A 17049-nucleotide genomic window follows, 5' to 3' on the forward strand; every position below is an offset into this window, starting at 1 on the left:
TCTAGCTGAGGAAGAATTTCACTCTTCACTAATCTTTCAATTCTCCCCCTCGAATATGGCCTAAACGACAGTGCCATAATTTCAATGAAGTATCTTGAGTTCTCTTTCTTTTTTTGTTTATTTCTCTGACAAAGATTCATTTACATTCACATCACATATAGAATGCACTTTATCACGCATAGATAATAAATAAAGATCATTGTAAAGGAAAGCATCACCAATACAATTATTATCAAACCATAGTTCACATTTGCCATTTGCAAAATGACAACCAAAACCATATGTGTCTAAGCGTGATACACTGATCAAGTTTCTTTGAAGCGAAGGGACAAATAAAACATCTTTTAATACAAGCATGGAACCATTAACTAGCTCTAGGGAGACATTGCCAACAGCTTCCACATCTGCTTGTACTCCGTTCGCAACTTTAATGTGTCTTTCGCTTCTTTGCGTAGTACTTGTCGAACGGAATCCATGTAAAGAATTTGCAACATGCACAGTTGCACCAGAATCAATCCACCAAGTAGATTTAGAAAACTGTATATACAGGGGTTCATTAACAAATGAAATTACATTCTCACCATTCTTTGCCATTATCATCTTTAAGTAGGCGGGACAATCTGCTTTACGATGCCCCTTCTCAAAGCAGTGGAAGCACTCATCTTGTGCTGGAGGGCGCTGTTGCTGACGCTGTTGCTGATACTTCTGTGGCATAGGGGCTTTGTCTTTAGCTTTAGAGGAAGAAGCAACATAGAAAGGCCTTTTCTTGTTATTATGCACAAAATTGACAGACCCACCATTCTGTTTCTTTAGTCTATCTTCCTCTTGTGCACACATGGCAATTGCCTTTTCCATGTTCCACTTCTCTAGCTGTGAGTTATAGTTTACAACGAATGTTGCAAACTCTTTTGGCAGAGAAGCGAATACCAAGTGCACCATAAACTCTTCTTTGAAATCCAAGTCCATTGGTTTGAGCTTGGAGTTCAAAGCACACATCCCCATGATATGATCTCTTATCGTACCGGCATTGCCATAGTACCTCTTTGTGACCAACTGCTCTATGATCTGTGTGGCATAAGTCTTTGAAGAACCAGTAAACTGATTCTTTATCTTTGCAAGGTATTCTGCAGCTGAATCACACTCTCCAATTGAAACCAAAATGTTAGGATCAATTGTGTTCTTTATAACTGCCACACATTTCTTGTTGGCGTTATTCCACTTTGTCTTTTCGAGATCATAAGCCATCTTTAAGGGAGCATAGTCCCTTTGCTTTTTCTGCCACTCAGCATCAGTGTCAGATTCCCCTCTCACTGGAGCCGGTGGCTCAGTGGGCTTTGGAGTGGTGATCATCTCATCCACCTCTCCACAGACGAAAGCAAGATCGACCTTCTTGATCCATTCGCCATAGTTGTCTCCTTTTAGAGTCGGGATGTGACTGATGAATCCCATCAAGTTCATCCCCGCTGAAAATTTCAAAAAATAGTGAGAACATAATAACAACAATTGCATGTAATAATTCCAACGTTGGTAAAAAAAATAGAACATACAACTGTTTATGCAATTAAATCTATATCACCGTTGGGCAGAAATAGAAATAAATGCACAAAAACTATGAAATTACAGTATTGTAATTAACAACGTTGGTCAGAAAATTAACAATACAACAATCCTCAAAAATAACCTTTTAGCCATGCTCTTAAACTTTAATTGTCTCGTTGGTTCGAATTAAAGTATAAAAGCAACTATATAAACTTAGCAGCGGAAACATGTAGGAATTTCTATTTCCAGAAGCAAAACTATAAACTTTTATCTCTAAACAATAAACACGTTGGTGCAAAATTGAATAGAGATCAAACTATAATCAAAACCATTCAAAAAATACTATTGAAAATGTTTCTGAAAAAAGAAAAATGATTAAATCTTTTACTGTTCAAGTGGCCCAATGCCGAATACGGCCCGCGACGCGCCGCGCCAGGCCTTCGGCCCGACAGCCAACGGGTGGGCCACCAAGCCGGCCCATCGCGCTCGCCCACCTGGGCCTTATTCGGCCCGGGATGCCACGGAGCTCTCTCGGCCGTCGGATCTGATCCGACGGCCGGCCGCGACCCTCGCGGGATCAAAACCAGCGACTCCGGTCTTTCCCGAAACCCTAGCGACTCTTTCTCCCTCCCCCTTCTCTCTCCACGCGACGCAGCGGCGACGGCCACTGGCCATGGTGGCCGGCGGAGTGGGCGGGACGGCGCCGGCGCGCGCGCTCGCCAGAGTGTGAGCGCGCCGCCGTCGAGCCGGCCGTGGACGGAGCCACGCTCTCGAGCCCCGCAAGCGCGACCCCGGCGTCCCGGAGCGGCGAGCCGGCGGCTCCACTGTACCGCGAAGTCCGGCGAGCGGCGGCGCAAGCGCGTCACACTCACCTGCGACGGCAGTGGCGCGTGGACCAAGTAGGTACGGCGCCCTTTGATCTCTAGGGTTAGGGTTAGGGTTTCACTTTTGAGTTCGTTTTGCCATCGATTCGCTCTGTTCTTTCTCTGATTCTATCGATTTGAGTTCGAATGATAGAGTTTGAAACTTTTCTGTCCGATCCGAGATCGAGTTGCTTTTCTTTGACTTTTGTTTCGATTCGCACTCGAAACTTTCTTTCCTGACCTCGATCTACACGTGTGTAGGCGACTGATACCATTGATAGAACTCTAGGATCACACAGTGCACGAATCGAGTAGGATTTCTCTTTTTTTCTTTTCATCGAGTACAAGAGTCCCTAGATCTATTGCATAAATGATAAAAGAATGAACACAGTGAGGGAGTAGAGAGAGAGACCATCACCACCAGTGCTTGAACTCGATCCAGCGGCCATCTCTGGTTCGCTGATGATGATCTGCTCTAGGGCAGCGATGAGCGGTGCAGTGGCGTCGTGAGCGTAGCGTCGAAGTCGAGGGCGATGGCAGCGACGCCGATGAATCAGTGTCGATGGCGGTGGCGGTGAGGCTTCCCGCTGCTCCAGCGCTCCCTCTAGATCGGCTAGGGTTTATGGATGTGGGTGAGGGTGCTGGCGGCGTGGCGAACCTCGTGTCGAGTGCCCCGGCCCCTCATCCCCTTTTATTTAGCGCTGTACAGCGGGGGCCCACCAACCATTAAGGGTTGGGCGCCCCTGATCAGGGCGCGGATTAAGGGACTAATAGGCCGTTGGGCCTATTAGGAAAGAGATCATTCCAACAATACTTCGTTTTTTGTACTGTTAATAAATTCATTTTCTATATTTAATATCTATATATCTATATGTTTATGTGTCTCTATCAACACAGATAATTAAGCTAAGTGATCGATAAGGCCAGTTGTTATGAATGATAACGATCAAACCACCTTAAATGTGTGTGATGGGCTGATGGCTAGCTTGTACATGAACTGTTATTTACAGTTTCACAGTGAACACACTACGAACGAAATGGTATCAGATACACATGCTGCCACGTGTCGTCGATCCGTATATTGTTTGTATCCAATCATGCCTGTGAAGCTAGAAGCGCAATTAATAAGTTCAAGAATTGGGATTGGTAATTGGCTGGTAGACATAGAGGAGCCAATTTTGATACGTCTTGACCAGCAATCAGCATCCATGCACGTATGATTTGTAAGGTCAAGCATTTTGGACCGTGGTTGCAACACACCAATCATCGTATCTATCTAGCTCTGTCCATATACATGTTTTTATTACAGAAACACAGTGTTGGGTTTTTCTTTTTAGGAATCAACAAGGAAATTTGAGGTTGAGGATCATGCATCCATCTCATGCTGACTTGCGAACTAACAACCCCAATCATTGATTGGTGCTGTAGTAGTAGTAGTACTGAGTTATCACCAGCCTATAAATCAGGGAAGCGTGGCCGCTTCACCGTGCTCGTGTTTCGATCATCAGTAGACATTTGAGGACGACGTAGAAGATACAATTCCTCATAGATGGCTGCTTCCCCATCTTTCCGTTCCGCTGCCGCCGCCGGCGTGCTGCTGGCAATGGTGGTGGCCGCCGTGTGCCTCCCCGGCGCGGCGGCGCAGCTGTGCGAGGACTACTACGACGACACGTGCCCCGACGCCTACGACATCGTCAAGCAGGTCCTCATGGACGCGCACCAGTCGGACACGCGCATCTTCGCCAGCCTCATCCGCCTCCACTTCCACGACTGCTTCGTCCAGGTACCTTTAAGCTTCCTGTAGCATTCAGATTCAGTTCACATGCAATTCATTGTTGCTTTCACCGTGATGACACACAATAACTTGCTACTAGGGCTGCGACGGGTCGCTGCTGCTGGACACCGTGCCGGGGATGCAGTCGGAGAAGGAGTCGCCGCCCAACAACGGCTCGGCGCGCGGGTTCCCGGTGGTGGACGCCGTCAAGGCGGCGCTGGAGGACGCATGCCCCGGAGTCGTCTCCTGCGCCGACATCCTCGCCATCGCCGCTGAGATCTCAGTCGAGCTGGTATACGTCCTTTCTGCCTTGCTAGCCACTACTTGCACTGGCGACGTACGTACGTGCTACACAGTATTTTGATGATCGAAGTACAGATGCGGTGGGTGCGACGTCGCTTTGATCGTACGGGCATGCCACCTCGATCGATCATGAACTGTCAACAACATGCCACAATAACTTCATTGCCATCTATCGTCTGGTTTTTACGGAACGATTTGATATGATGGACGTGTCGGTGTGCCTGCATGTAAAGTACAACTCTGTACGTATTTGTAGCTATACCAAGCTAGATGCTAGAGCTTAATAATAAGTGCTAATGTAGGTTCTTAGGTGAGTCTGTTGTTGATTCTTCAGTAACTTTTACCAGATGTTTTTGACAAAGTAAAACGTGAAACGTTATGAGAAGCTAACAGTCTATAGGGACAATAGCAAAGGTGGTAGATATGACTGAGTCGCTCACATGAGCGCAAGACGACGAGATCAACACGAGAATCGATCGATTATTGGTACATTAGTACAAGAAATATAAGATAATAATTCAGACGGCCATCATATCTATCATGACATGCAGTCGGGAGGCCCCAGCTGGGGTGTGCTTCTGGGAAGGCTGGATGGCAAGACCTCCGACTTCAACGGGTCCCTGGATCTCCCGGCGCCCACCGACAACCTCACCGTGCTTCAGCAGAAGTTCAGCAACCTCAGCCTCAACGACGTCGACCTTGTCGCCCTCTCAGGTACAGTTGGTAGTAGACATTCGTCGTCTACCTCCGCAGCACATGCTTATCATCATGGATCTCCCACATGGAACTTACTGAAGCACCAAGCCGAAAATCTCTTGACCACACACACATGTATGTACAGGGGGCCACACCTTCGGCCGGGTACAATGCCAGTTCGTCACGGACCGGCTCTACAACTTCAGCGGCACAAACATGCCGGACCCGACCCTGGACTCGTCGTACCGGGCGTTCCTGTCGCAGAGGTGCCCCAGGAACGGCGCCCCTGCGTCCCTGAACGACCTGGACCCGACGACGCCGGACACCTTCGACAAGAACTACTACACCAACATCGAGGTGAACCGGGGGTTCCTCAACTCCGACCAGGAGCTCAAGTCGTCGCCCCAGGCGCAGGGCACCACGGCGCCCATCGTCGACCAGTTCGCCGGCAGCCAGGACGCCTTCTTCGCGAGCTTCGCGCAGTCCATGATCAACATGGGGAACATCAGGCCGGTCACGGACCCGTCACAGGGAGAGGTCCGCACCAACTGCAGAAGGGTCAATGGAAGCTAATTAATACTACATGATAATCATGGTCATGGAGGAGAGAATTATTATTATTTGTAACTGAAAAATAAGGGCTGTCGGCTCCGATCCCTCGATCAAGTGTGCAGTTTGTTTATATATATGTATGTATTTCTTATTTTCCAAAATTATATATACATGTATAGTTTGTCAACATTAATTATATGCGGAAGGGTCATGTCAGTTGGTGAAACAGTTTGTTGGACTAGCAGCTGAAGAATTCCTGAGGACGTGTGTCTAGCACATGCATGTATGCCTTTTCTTTTAATCACGACGAGTGCGCTACAGTACATGCACGTCGGAATATAAAAAAATTGTTGCGTGAATACATCCTACCATTACTAATTGGAAGATCCTTTTAAACCCTCTAGGTGAAACCACTTTGGATCATAGGTAGACAGTCTAACAAAATAAAGAAACTCTACAAATTCTCACAAAAATTAGAAACATCTAGCCATCAATTCGGCAACTCTAATCATAATAGTCATTGGATCTATTATCTTTCTTTAATAAATTACCCACCTTTGCCATTATAAAAATAGGCTAAAGTAACCCTCTAAACATGTATCTAAATTACCCACATCTGCCATTATAAAAAAATAATCCGAAGTAACTCCCTAATCTTCATGTAAATTACTCACTTATGCTATTATAAAATAATATCAAATAACCCTCTAAATTTTCATATATATTACCTAATGACATCATAATAAAAAGTTAAATAAACCCCAAATCTGAATCAAAATTATTTTATTACAATAAAAATCTTAAATCACACCAATATAAAATTCTAAATTATTATTTCTATCATTATTAATATATTATTATTATTATTTATATAAAAATACTAAACATAATATGTGTGTCACCAACTCACTATATATTCATGTATAAGAGAAGAGATAAGAATACCAACTTTTATATTTTTCACATAGCTCAAACAAAATGTTCAATCAAATACATATCAAACATATATGGAGGTGTGATGCAAAGTGAAAAAAATTAATAGTAACTAAACATATCACATTTATTAAATTACATAATGATAAATATGTATCTATAGTACTGGATTAAAATATTTAATTGGTTAAAGAGAACGTGAGGTAGATAATTATTAGATATCTCTAACTAGCCCATGCGGGAGCACGGGTTGATAGACTAGTGTGATAAGTGAGAGAGTATGTTGCAGTAGTATATGTAATTGCAATACCTATACTGTGCCCTGCACATGCTTTGATTATTCTTAGCTATTCGCTTGTTTAGCTCCAACAACAGCTAGTACGTTTAGTTTTCTCTCGGATAATGGCACTTTATTTGTGCTGTGGTGATTGCCATTTGGTTTTGGAAGCGCGCTAGATGCGCAGGTTTATGTTTCGACATGTGGATTGATTGCTTCAATTAATAAAATCGTTGTCTGCTTAGAAATTAATAATAAGGGTGTGGAGGATTCAACAAAGGAAATTGAGAATGCATCCATCCACAGCTTATTATATTGTTGCCATGATAGATAGGAGTAGCGTCTCGTAGCCATCCTCTGACCAATAATTAATGTTCAAATAAATTTCGAAAGGGACGGCAACCGCCTACATCATCTTTCATCTGCCGAACATCTCCGACAGACACTTAAAACAGACTAATCAAATTTTCATTTAGCTAAAACTGACTCTATTGTGGTAAAGTCCAACAGACTAGCAATTCATTTATTCAACTCTCCCCATCCACACACTGACAGGTGGGTCTTACCCTATCCTTTCTTCCTCACCTTACCTGCTCCGTGCTCCCTCCTCGGCTCCTCCACGCTTCCTGCCGCCGCCCCTCTCGCCGCCTCCTGCCGCCGCGCTCACTCCTCGGCTCCTCCACGCCTCCCACCACCGCACCTCCCGCCGCCTCCGGCCACCGGCACCACCGATGCCGCCTCCAGCGCCTGCTTCATGCTTGTGCCTGTTTCCTGTGCGCGCGGGAAGAGAAGGGGGAGGGCGCGGGAGGCACTACCGGAAACGTGGCGTTTACCGTGTGCCAAAACTTTTGCTGTATGCATTTCATCAGGCACACGACAAAGGAGGCATTTGTCGTGTGCCGAGTAATGGAACACATAGCGAATGTTTGACACACGGCAAAGGCTGCATTTGCCGTGTGCCATGAAACAAAACACACGGCGAACACGCGGCACATGGCAAAAGCACCAGTTGCCGTGTGCCACCAGGGGATGCACACGGCGACATTTATGCACACGGTAAATGGTCTTATGTTTGTCGGGCCGTCCAGTAACGTCCGGTGATGTGCACCTCTTTTTGCCGTGTGCCATGGTGGAGCACTCGGCAAACAAAAAATTTGGCATGTGTATTTTTCTTTTGTCGCTCGAGGGCGGCGCGCGGCTAGGCGCTGGTCGTGCGCACCCGGCCGCTGGCGAGCTTGGAGTCGAGGATGGCGTGCGCAGAGAGGTGCTGGTCATGCGCACCCCACAGTTGGGGACAGCGGGCGCGGCGAGGCGCCGGTCGTGCACCGTGCACGCTCACGTGCTTGGAGTCGAGGACGGCGCCGGTCGTGCGCGCCCACGAGGGCACGAGGGGCTTCCGAGCGGGGTCCGGGGAGGAGACAACCACACATGTGGAGGTTGCCGATGAGCACGAGTAGCTTGATCTAGTGCCAGACGCCTGGAGCCAACCTGCCACCGGTCGGTGCTCGCGTTCGTCGGTTGCCTTCGTTAGTCCAATAAGATTTGGAGTATCCTATACTTTTTATCCAACATAATCCAATTCTATTGCACCCAAAGAAAATGGATGTCCATATCTAACTAGATCCAAATCCAATAGAGTTCCGGTGCCAAAATCCAATTGGATTTAGATTATGCCCAGTCCATTCCCAGGAGTAGCGCAGTCCATGAACAACATGGAGAACATCAGGCCGGTCACGGATCCGTCACAGGGAGAGGTCCGTACCAACTGCAGGAGGGTCAACTGAAGCTGATCAAAGGAGGAGAGAAAATATGTGTTTAGTATAATAATTGATTGAAAATAAGGGCTTCTGACCAGCTCCATCCTCAAGTGTGCAGTTTACATGTATGTACTTCTCTGTTCCCAACTTATAGTCTGAAAGCATGTCTTGAGACTTGAGAGCGGGGAGTTATGCTCTGCTCGTGTCTGTTCCCATCGTGCTCGATCCTGTTACGAAGCCCCGGGTGATGTGTGTGCATGGGAGCACTCCGGACTTCCTTGCCGTATGCCTGTTGCCTGTACCCAAGATGATTGTAATTCGCCTCATCATGAATGCTCTGCTCCGTAATGCTCTCAAAAAAAAGTATGAAATAAAGTGGAACATAGCTCTTTGCTTCTGTAAGTATATATAAAACTTCCTCTTTTGGCACCATCTTCTCTCCAAATTGTTTTCGTTGCAGAAAGCAAGAAAGGTAGAAACCTTGCACTGACTCCAAATCCTCAATAGTAATCATATCTGAAGTGGTGAAATAAACAATTTGGGGGAAGCACAGGTTGAGCATAATAGAATCCAGTTCTTGGAGCAGAGAAAATGACTGAGTTGTCCCACATATAGAACTCAACAACTCAAAGTAATACATAATTTGAGTAAGTTCTTGGCAAACTAAATTGTATGTAGACTCTATTGCACCTAGAAATGAAGTGTTGCCAAGCATGCAGACAACAGCAGACTACTTCTGATTTCACCCATGGGTTCCCTTCTGCAAGGAAAGGTATGGATCAGGTCATCTGACCCCAAAGGGTCCATTTAGTATTTCTTGTCAAGTGGATCTCTCTTTCCATCCCTCATGATGACATCGTTCACCATCTCCTCTTGGTTGTCTCTATGGAAATATAGTTTCGGATGGTTGGAAAGTAGATTGACTGCATCCGAGATGGCCACCTCTAGTACCTCCACCTCTTGAAGTGTCCCCCCTCCACAATTAATCCAGACATTGAGATCCCTGAGTGAAGTGAGGTGATGGATACCAAGATCAGGATGACCAGCAAATGCAGATTGTACCTGGCACGCTCTGATTTCAATTGATAATGCTTCAAGCTCTGGCATGGCTCCATCCTCAAACATCAGACCCATGATGGGACCATACAAGCGGAAGATCTTTATAAATCGAAATTGACTGTTGCAAAAACTCAGCATTTCCATGGGTTCATCAGCAGCTTCGGATCGCAGCTCTAGGTCTAGCAGTCCAGGTAAGCCACCAAGGATATGAAGGATCTCCTGCGTCACTTGCTTAACCCTGATGCACAGCCTGTAGAGGTGGGCCATTGAGGTCATCCACTCTGGGATCCTTTGAAAGCAGCACCCAGGAACATATAACTCCCGGAGGAGATGTGGTGGTGAGGACCAAGAATCAAGAGGGATATCTGCAGAACCAGGTCCCCTGACAATACGCAAAAATCGAAGTCTGGAACTAACAAGTTTGCCAAGTGACGAAGCCAAGATATCTGTGTACAGTGCTCTGTCACTGCGTGAGCCACTAATGTGCCAAGTTAACTGAAGAGTTCTCAGGTTGGTCAGACTGACCAACTCCTCCAAAGAATCTTTTGAGCATTCATTATACATCGATACGCCTGACAGTTCCTCCAAAAATTGCAAGTTCCTCACACCCTCTGGTCAGAGACGGAGCTAGCAAAAAATTCTAGGTGGGGCAGGGTGGCAAGGGGCCGCCGGCGGGGCGCGGCAGGGGCAGCAAGGGGCCGCCGGCGGGGTGCGGCAGGCGAGTTCCCGGCGGCTAGCTGGGGCATATGCCCCACCGTGCGTGATGGGTGGCTCCGCCACTGCCTCTGGTAATTGTGAACCGTTAACCAATAGAAAAATCAACCGGCGCAATTTAACAATGCTTGCCGGCAATTTTCTGATCCATGTACGACGCAGGTCCAATGTTTTCAAAAATTGTAGCTCTCCTATTTGTTCTGGAAGACGTGTGATGCTACTTGCTGCAATCCGTAGGTACCTCAACTGAAATAGATTCCCTATGTTCTGAAGATAACAGTTTTGCAATTTCACGCTGCTCTCTAGATCCAACACTCTCAGAGCTTGGAAGTTTGAAATAGAAAGCATCTTTTCAGAATATCCAAATACGCTAAGAGATCGAGCATATGAAAAAAAATCAAGGATGACTGTAACATCACAGCTTCTGGAGCACGGTAGTCAATTGAGAGTCGGCGAACTTTTTCTTGGAAGACCAGTGTTTGCATTGGGTCGCCAATAGGAGTGATAAAATTTTCTTCGACTGCCTTCGATACAATGAGATCAAGAATCATATCATGCACACGACATGCTGTTGCTTGACCATCAAGTCCAATACTTACTGGTTGGATCAAACTTCTGTTGATAAGTTCATTAAAGTAGCTTTTCCCTTCATCCAGTAAACTTCTCCCACTCTCGACCTTCACGAATCCTTCTGCTATCCATCTCCTTACAAGCTGAAACATGTCAACCTTGTGGTCTTCTGGATACATGCTTAGATACAATAAGCATGTCTTCAAATGGTAGGGAAGATCATTGTAGCTTAGGGATAAAATCCTTTCCATTTCTTCCACTCTGTAATTTTGGAGCCCCAGACCAATTGAATTACAAACACTCAAATTCTTCTCTTCTGTCTAATTTAGTAGTCATTAGACTAGCCATAGTAATTATCGCCAATGGCATCCACCGCACTTTTTAATGATTTCAGTTGCAACGTCTTTGAGGTTGATTGGGCACAGATCTTCTGAGCCAAAAATCCGTTTATGAAATAAACTGATGGAGTCAGCCTCATTTAGTGGCCTTAATTCATAAATAGTACCATGGTGAGGAGAGCAACACAATTTTGCAATAGTAGCAATTCTTGTAGTCACTAGTATCCTACTACCACAAGTATTCTCAATCAGTGCACATTTAATTGTGTTCCATGCTTGGGCATTCCATATATCATCAATTACAATAAGGTACCTTGAAAATGAGAAATATTATGAGTCAGTTGAATTGAACTGATTAAACATAGGTAGAGTCAAATGCAGAAATTGAACTATTTTATTAATCTATGTTACAAATAGGCCCTAAAATAACATGCATGGCTGATGCTAAAAGTAGCGTTATAATGCTTGAGCTAATGCATAAATGCATATTGGGATGTGCAAGCTTGATCTGTAATGCATATATATACTTAACAATCGCATCATCATGCATGTCTAAACTCTAATCTTTTTTTTTGTCATAAACATTCAGTTTGTTTATGTTTTATGGAAGTGTATGAGAATTTGGATAAAAGATGAAATGACCAGTAGCAATCTATAATTAATTAAATATAATGTTGGATTTTGAGAGTCTGTCTTATAGGTAGAATGACTTGGAATAAATACAATGTTTTGAAATCGAATGATTCATAATTCGAAAAGAAAGCACACCTCTTGTTCTTGAGGAAAGCCCTAAGGGAATCTATGAGCTGGTTCTCGTCCCCTGTTTCTGTATTAGCACTATCTTGATTCTTTACTTGAGAAAGTATGATCTGTAGAATCTTCTTTGCATCAGGTTTTTGGGACACTGACACAACAGCCTTACAATCAAATAGCCAGCTAGTTTTTTTGTAAGCTTCATTTGCAAGGGTAGTTTTGCCTAACCCTCCAAGTCCCGCGATTGATATTATCTTCAATGACGGTTCCGCATCTAGCATGTTAATGAGATGATTCCTTGGAATATCAATACCAACTAGATCAGATGACTCAACATAGAGCGCAGGTAATCGAGGATCAATGGACAACACATTGTTGGTTCCACGATCAACTTCAGTGTCAAGTTTGTATCTCTTTCTTCTTGTTTTACCTCAACAACTCGATCCTTGAGCTCTTTTATCTGCTTAGCGACCCCATGACGACCTACCAGCTCCTTTACTTTCTGAACATATACATGGAAGAATCGGATGACTCCAGAAGATCTCTGTTGGTCCGGCCGGCGCATATAATCGTCAATGAAGTCCTCTATGTCGTATGCCATCTCCCTCCCTCGCTTCCTCCACACCTTCGTCTGCAGGTCGAGAACATCCATGTTGGCCAGTTTCTCCAACAGAGCGCTTATGCAGCTAAGTTCATCCTTCAAGAAGGCAATGTCATGCTTCACCCCGTTATGCAGCCTGAATTCCTTGCCTAGCAGCACGGTAAGCTTGTCAAGTAGGGAGCTCATCGCCCCTGTTGCAATACTAACCATGCTCCCTTCCATCTCCTATGTTGTTCCTGCACTTTGAAGCTCTTGGACAAGCTCAGATCTCAGGGAGGGGTGTCTGAAAAGGTGATTGTACAGATGCAGAATCGATAGAGTAGAAATTAGCTGTTAGTTGTCAGTCCAATTGCTTGTTGATGTTAGGGATCGAAGCTCCAAGTTCACATCTCTGAAGGAAGATTACAAAAAATCAAATTATCTCGATGAGAAATCAAGAATAAGAAATAAGCACGCCTTAATACCTACCTTCTGTGTGGTTTCCTGTCAGTGGAATGATGCTAGCCGGTCCAAGTCCAAGTATCCAACCTATATCAGCTTTAGCTGGACATAAATTGGATTCCTCTATTTAGATTTGAATATTACACAAACCCCACCTCTAACACGACTGCAGCAGTTCAGAAAGCTCTCCAGATCTTTCTTCATGGAGCAATGGATTTACAAGTGGAGGATAATAAGAAAGGAGGAAACACGGTGTCATGGAAAACGACCAGAGTAACTCATAGGAAAGGGGGACGAACTTGCAACCGAGGGACCCACATGCTTGGCTGCAAGCCACAGCCCACAGCCACTCATTTCACATCAGTTCCTGAAACGTCACCAATCAACAGGCAAGTCTGATTACAAAATTCTTATTAAAACTTCATATCATTTGTTTATGGTAAGTAGACCTCTTCGGGCAGTTAACTTGGATGAAGCAGTAAGTCAGTGACAAACCACTTGCTAATTGCGAGAGACACAATTTACTAGATGCTTTATGAAATGGCGGAGATTTTTTTTTTTTTGGTATATAGATAGAGCATTTTACAATCCAGATTTGGTGTGTGAGAGCTGATCTTCGCTGCGTGGCAGTAAATCAAAGGGATAAAATCTTCAGCGTGGCCATGAGTCAAACAAACATGGGTGTCAAACCTCACGTGCATTTCAGAAAAGGATTCGTTTCAAGAAGGCACATCAACTTCAGCATGCTGACGAGTTAGCTGACGGAATGCCTCTTCCAGCTAACGGCCAAACGAGAAGCAAAATTACCTCTGCTGACAGGGCAATGCGAGAAACACCACCACGCGGACTTGCCCGGCTCCATGGAAGGAAGAGAGGCGTCACCGTCGTGGCAGCAGGTCGCCGCCCCGCCGCGATGCGGCGACCCGCACCCCCGAATGCGGCGCCATGCGCTGTCCTGGCCATCACCGCGCTCCTGTACCAAACGCAGCCAGGAACAAGAAACACGCCTACAACCTCCCCGTCCGCAGCCAGCCGGACGCCGGCGCGGCGGCCGAGTTGCTCGATCCGAGTCTGACCCAACGGCAAGCACCCACGAGGCAAGCTGAAGCTAGATGGCCCCGCGACTGGTGGCGGGATGGTCGGGGGCCGGACGGCCTGTTGCGCCCAACAGCCTTCGCCGACGCCGACATCTATCTATTATGGACTGAATCCTACCTGAAAAAAAAAGAGAGAGGAGAGAAAAAAAATGGGCGCTTAGCTTGCCGCCAGCTGCGGATGGATCTCTGCTCGTGGGCCGAGGCGGAGGTGTATGCTCGCACGCAGCCTGCAGCGGACGCGGAAGCCGGCGCATGCACGCGCACGCAGCCAGCCGGCGTGCTGCGTTATTAAACCTGCTCTAAAGTCTTATCTAGTGCTTACTGTTTGGTTAGCTCATAGAGTTATTTATTCATTGATTTTATGAGCTAGCGTCTCACCAAGAGCTAGTCTTGCACATGTTCTGAGGCCCATCTTTCTCATCACGAGTTCCAATCTACTCAACTATACTTGTTTTCTCTTCTCTCTCTTCTATTTTAAGCCAGTACTGTCTTTTACTGTTGGAGGCCTAAGGCTATCTGCACTGGGTACTGAGAGTGGTACGCGATAGCTCCTTGCAGTACCAATTTACTAAAAAAGAAGCTGCAATGGGGGACTCCAAGTCGTCCGGTATCGTTGCGGACGAGGCCCGGTTCGCCAAATCGAGCCACCAACGTGGCACGGGCCCCATGCACCTCGCGCCATTCCAACCACCCGACCAGGGAGCGGGCCGCCGCCGGCGGAGCAACGGCCAGACAGAGAGGTCGGGGAGAGAGAGATCAGGGCAGAGAGAAAGAGAGAGAGCCGGTGTGGCAGAGCTCGAGGTCGCCAACGCCCGAAGCTACTGTTGTTGCCGCCGCCGCCGCCATGGCCACCGCGCGTGGATCCGGCCGCCACCGCCCTCCGCGCCTGAAGCCACCGGCTGAGAGCACTGGGCACGGAGCACGAGCGGAGGGACCACGAACGCCGTCGTCCGCTTCATCCCGGACGCCGGCCGTAGCTCCATCTGCCCCGTGCCTTCTCGCTCCCTCCGCCGCGCCTCGCCCCCACATTCCTCCCCTCCATGCTCGCTCCGCTGCGCCTCACGCATCTTACCTGCCGCAGCCGCTGGCACGCGCGCCCACCCGCCTGCCGGCGGCGGCACTCGTCGGGGCGCTCACTCCCCCCCCCTCCCCGCCGCCGCCGCTAGAACGCACCAGACCGGGGAAGGAGGACTGGCGGCCGGCAGGGATGGGGCCTCGCACCGTCCCGCCTCGCCGCCGCCGGTGACGAACCGCCGCACTCCGCGGGCTCCTTGTTCCCGCGCGGTGAGGGACGAGTGAGGGTCACCGAGTGCAAAATCCGCCGCTGCCATGGACCCCTGCGCCCACCATGGTCTCGCGCCGCGCGAGGGGGCTAGTCGGGAGGGAGGGAGGAGGGCGCCGCCGGCGGGCTTGGGGAGGGCGCCGCCGATGGGGACGGTGTGGGATGGGCGGAGGAAGAGGGACAGAAGAGAGAGAATTGGGGAGGGAAGTCCGGCTGGGAGAAGAGGGGAGGAGAGCGAGATAGAGAGAAAATGGAGAGGGAGTGGAAAAAAATAAAAAAAATGGAAAATTGAAATGTGGGTCCCACCTCATGGTTGTTGGTATAGAGTAGAAATGTAGAGGATGGATGGCTGCGGGAAAACTGAATGCAGAGGAGAGAATCTCGATGACCAGGATGAAATATTTTTTTTGACGATGAATTTAGAGTATAACGAGTGCAGACACAGTAGGAATGTAAATGGTACAGATATTTTCTGACCGTATTCGAATTTAATCCGATCTGGAAGAATTTTTATCCGTCCGTATCCGATTCCGAGTATCCAATATTTGTAACCAATATGTATCTGAATGCTCAAAACTTATATTTTTATGATATCGATATCTATTACAATCTTATCCAACAAAAACTAATACTATTCATATCCGACTCCGTATTGAAATACAAATATAAAAACAAATACGATATCAGATATCCGTCCATATCCGATTTGTTTTCATCCCTAGCAGACAGCCTAAAACCTCTCCCTTCGGTTGCAGACAGCACCGTCGACTTCGCTGGGTGGGACAGTAGCAGCAGCACCTTGGGTGGCGTGCGTGTGAGGGGGAGAGGGTTCTGCAGTGCAAGCGAGAGGGTTTCTGCTCTTTTCATCCATTAAAAAACTGATTCAGCCAGCGACGTCGGCCGATGAAGGAGGCAGAGACGGAGATGTGAAGAGAAACTCGCAAACGCCATCGATCGGCCTTGCCCCGCCCACATCCACATGCCTCCGTCCGTAGAGGAGAAATGTAGAAGCGTTGAAGCTCTGGTCAATCATGTGGGCCCACTTGCAGACGTGTAGATAAGGTGCGCTAACCCCTCCATACTGGTATTAGATGATATTTAGAACAAGATTGTGCATACCAAGAGGGCGTGGGTAGAGTTTTCCCAGTTTGCCCTCATTAAATAGAGTCGCGGTTACTCCTAGGCATAAATAGCATGCTTCTTCAACTGGATGATAGCACGGCGAGTATTGGGTATGATGTCTCAGGATCGACTCCTGGGGCGCTCAAATTTTTTTCTGTTGTTCCGGCGCGATTCTTGTGCCGGCGTCGTGTTGAACTCCATGAAGAGTAGCAGCTTGGGGCAGGTATAGCATAGCAGCTAGCAGGTTGGGGCGCGTTTTGACTGGGGGCTTAGGCCAGCTCTAGTGTGTAAAAAAAAAGCGAACCGTGGCGCAAACAAAACGAACAGAGCCCACTGTGAGCATCGAACCGTGATGTCTGACACTAAAATCGAACTCTG

At 47.2% G+C, this 17049-nt stretch overlaps 1 protein-coding gene and 1 pseudogene across 1 annotated transcript; one reads left to right on the plus strand and one right to left on the minus strand.

The window, feature by feature from the left end:
- The first annotated feature begins 3860 nt into the window (after positions 1-3860).
- Positions 3861-5955, plus strand: LOC120651464 (peroxidase A2-like). Its single transcript, XM_039928942.1, has 4 exons — positions 3861-4185; positions 4277-4468; positions 5031-5193; positions 5321-5955. The coding sequence occupies exons 1-4, from the start codon at positions 3952-3954 to the stop codon at positions 5746-5748; spliced, it is 1017 nt and encodes a 338-aa protein (XP_039784876.1). The 5' UTR covers positions 3861-3951; the 3' UTR covers positions 5749-5955.
- Positions 5956-9169: 3214 nt separating this feature from the next.
- LOC120651465 lies at positions 9170-14071 on the minus strand (annotated as a pseudogene).
- Positions 14072-17049: the final 2978 nt, after the last annotated feature.

The sequence above is a fragment of the Panicum virgatum genome, chromosome 9K (genome assembly GCF_016808335.1).
Source record: "Panicum virgatum strain AP13 chromosome 9K, P.virgatum_v5, whole genome shotgun sequence".
Classification (NCBI taxonomy): domain Eukaryota; kingdom Viridiplantae; phylum Streptophyta; class Magnoliopsida; order Poales; family Poaceae; genus Panicum; species Panicum virgatum.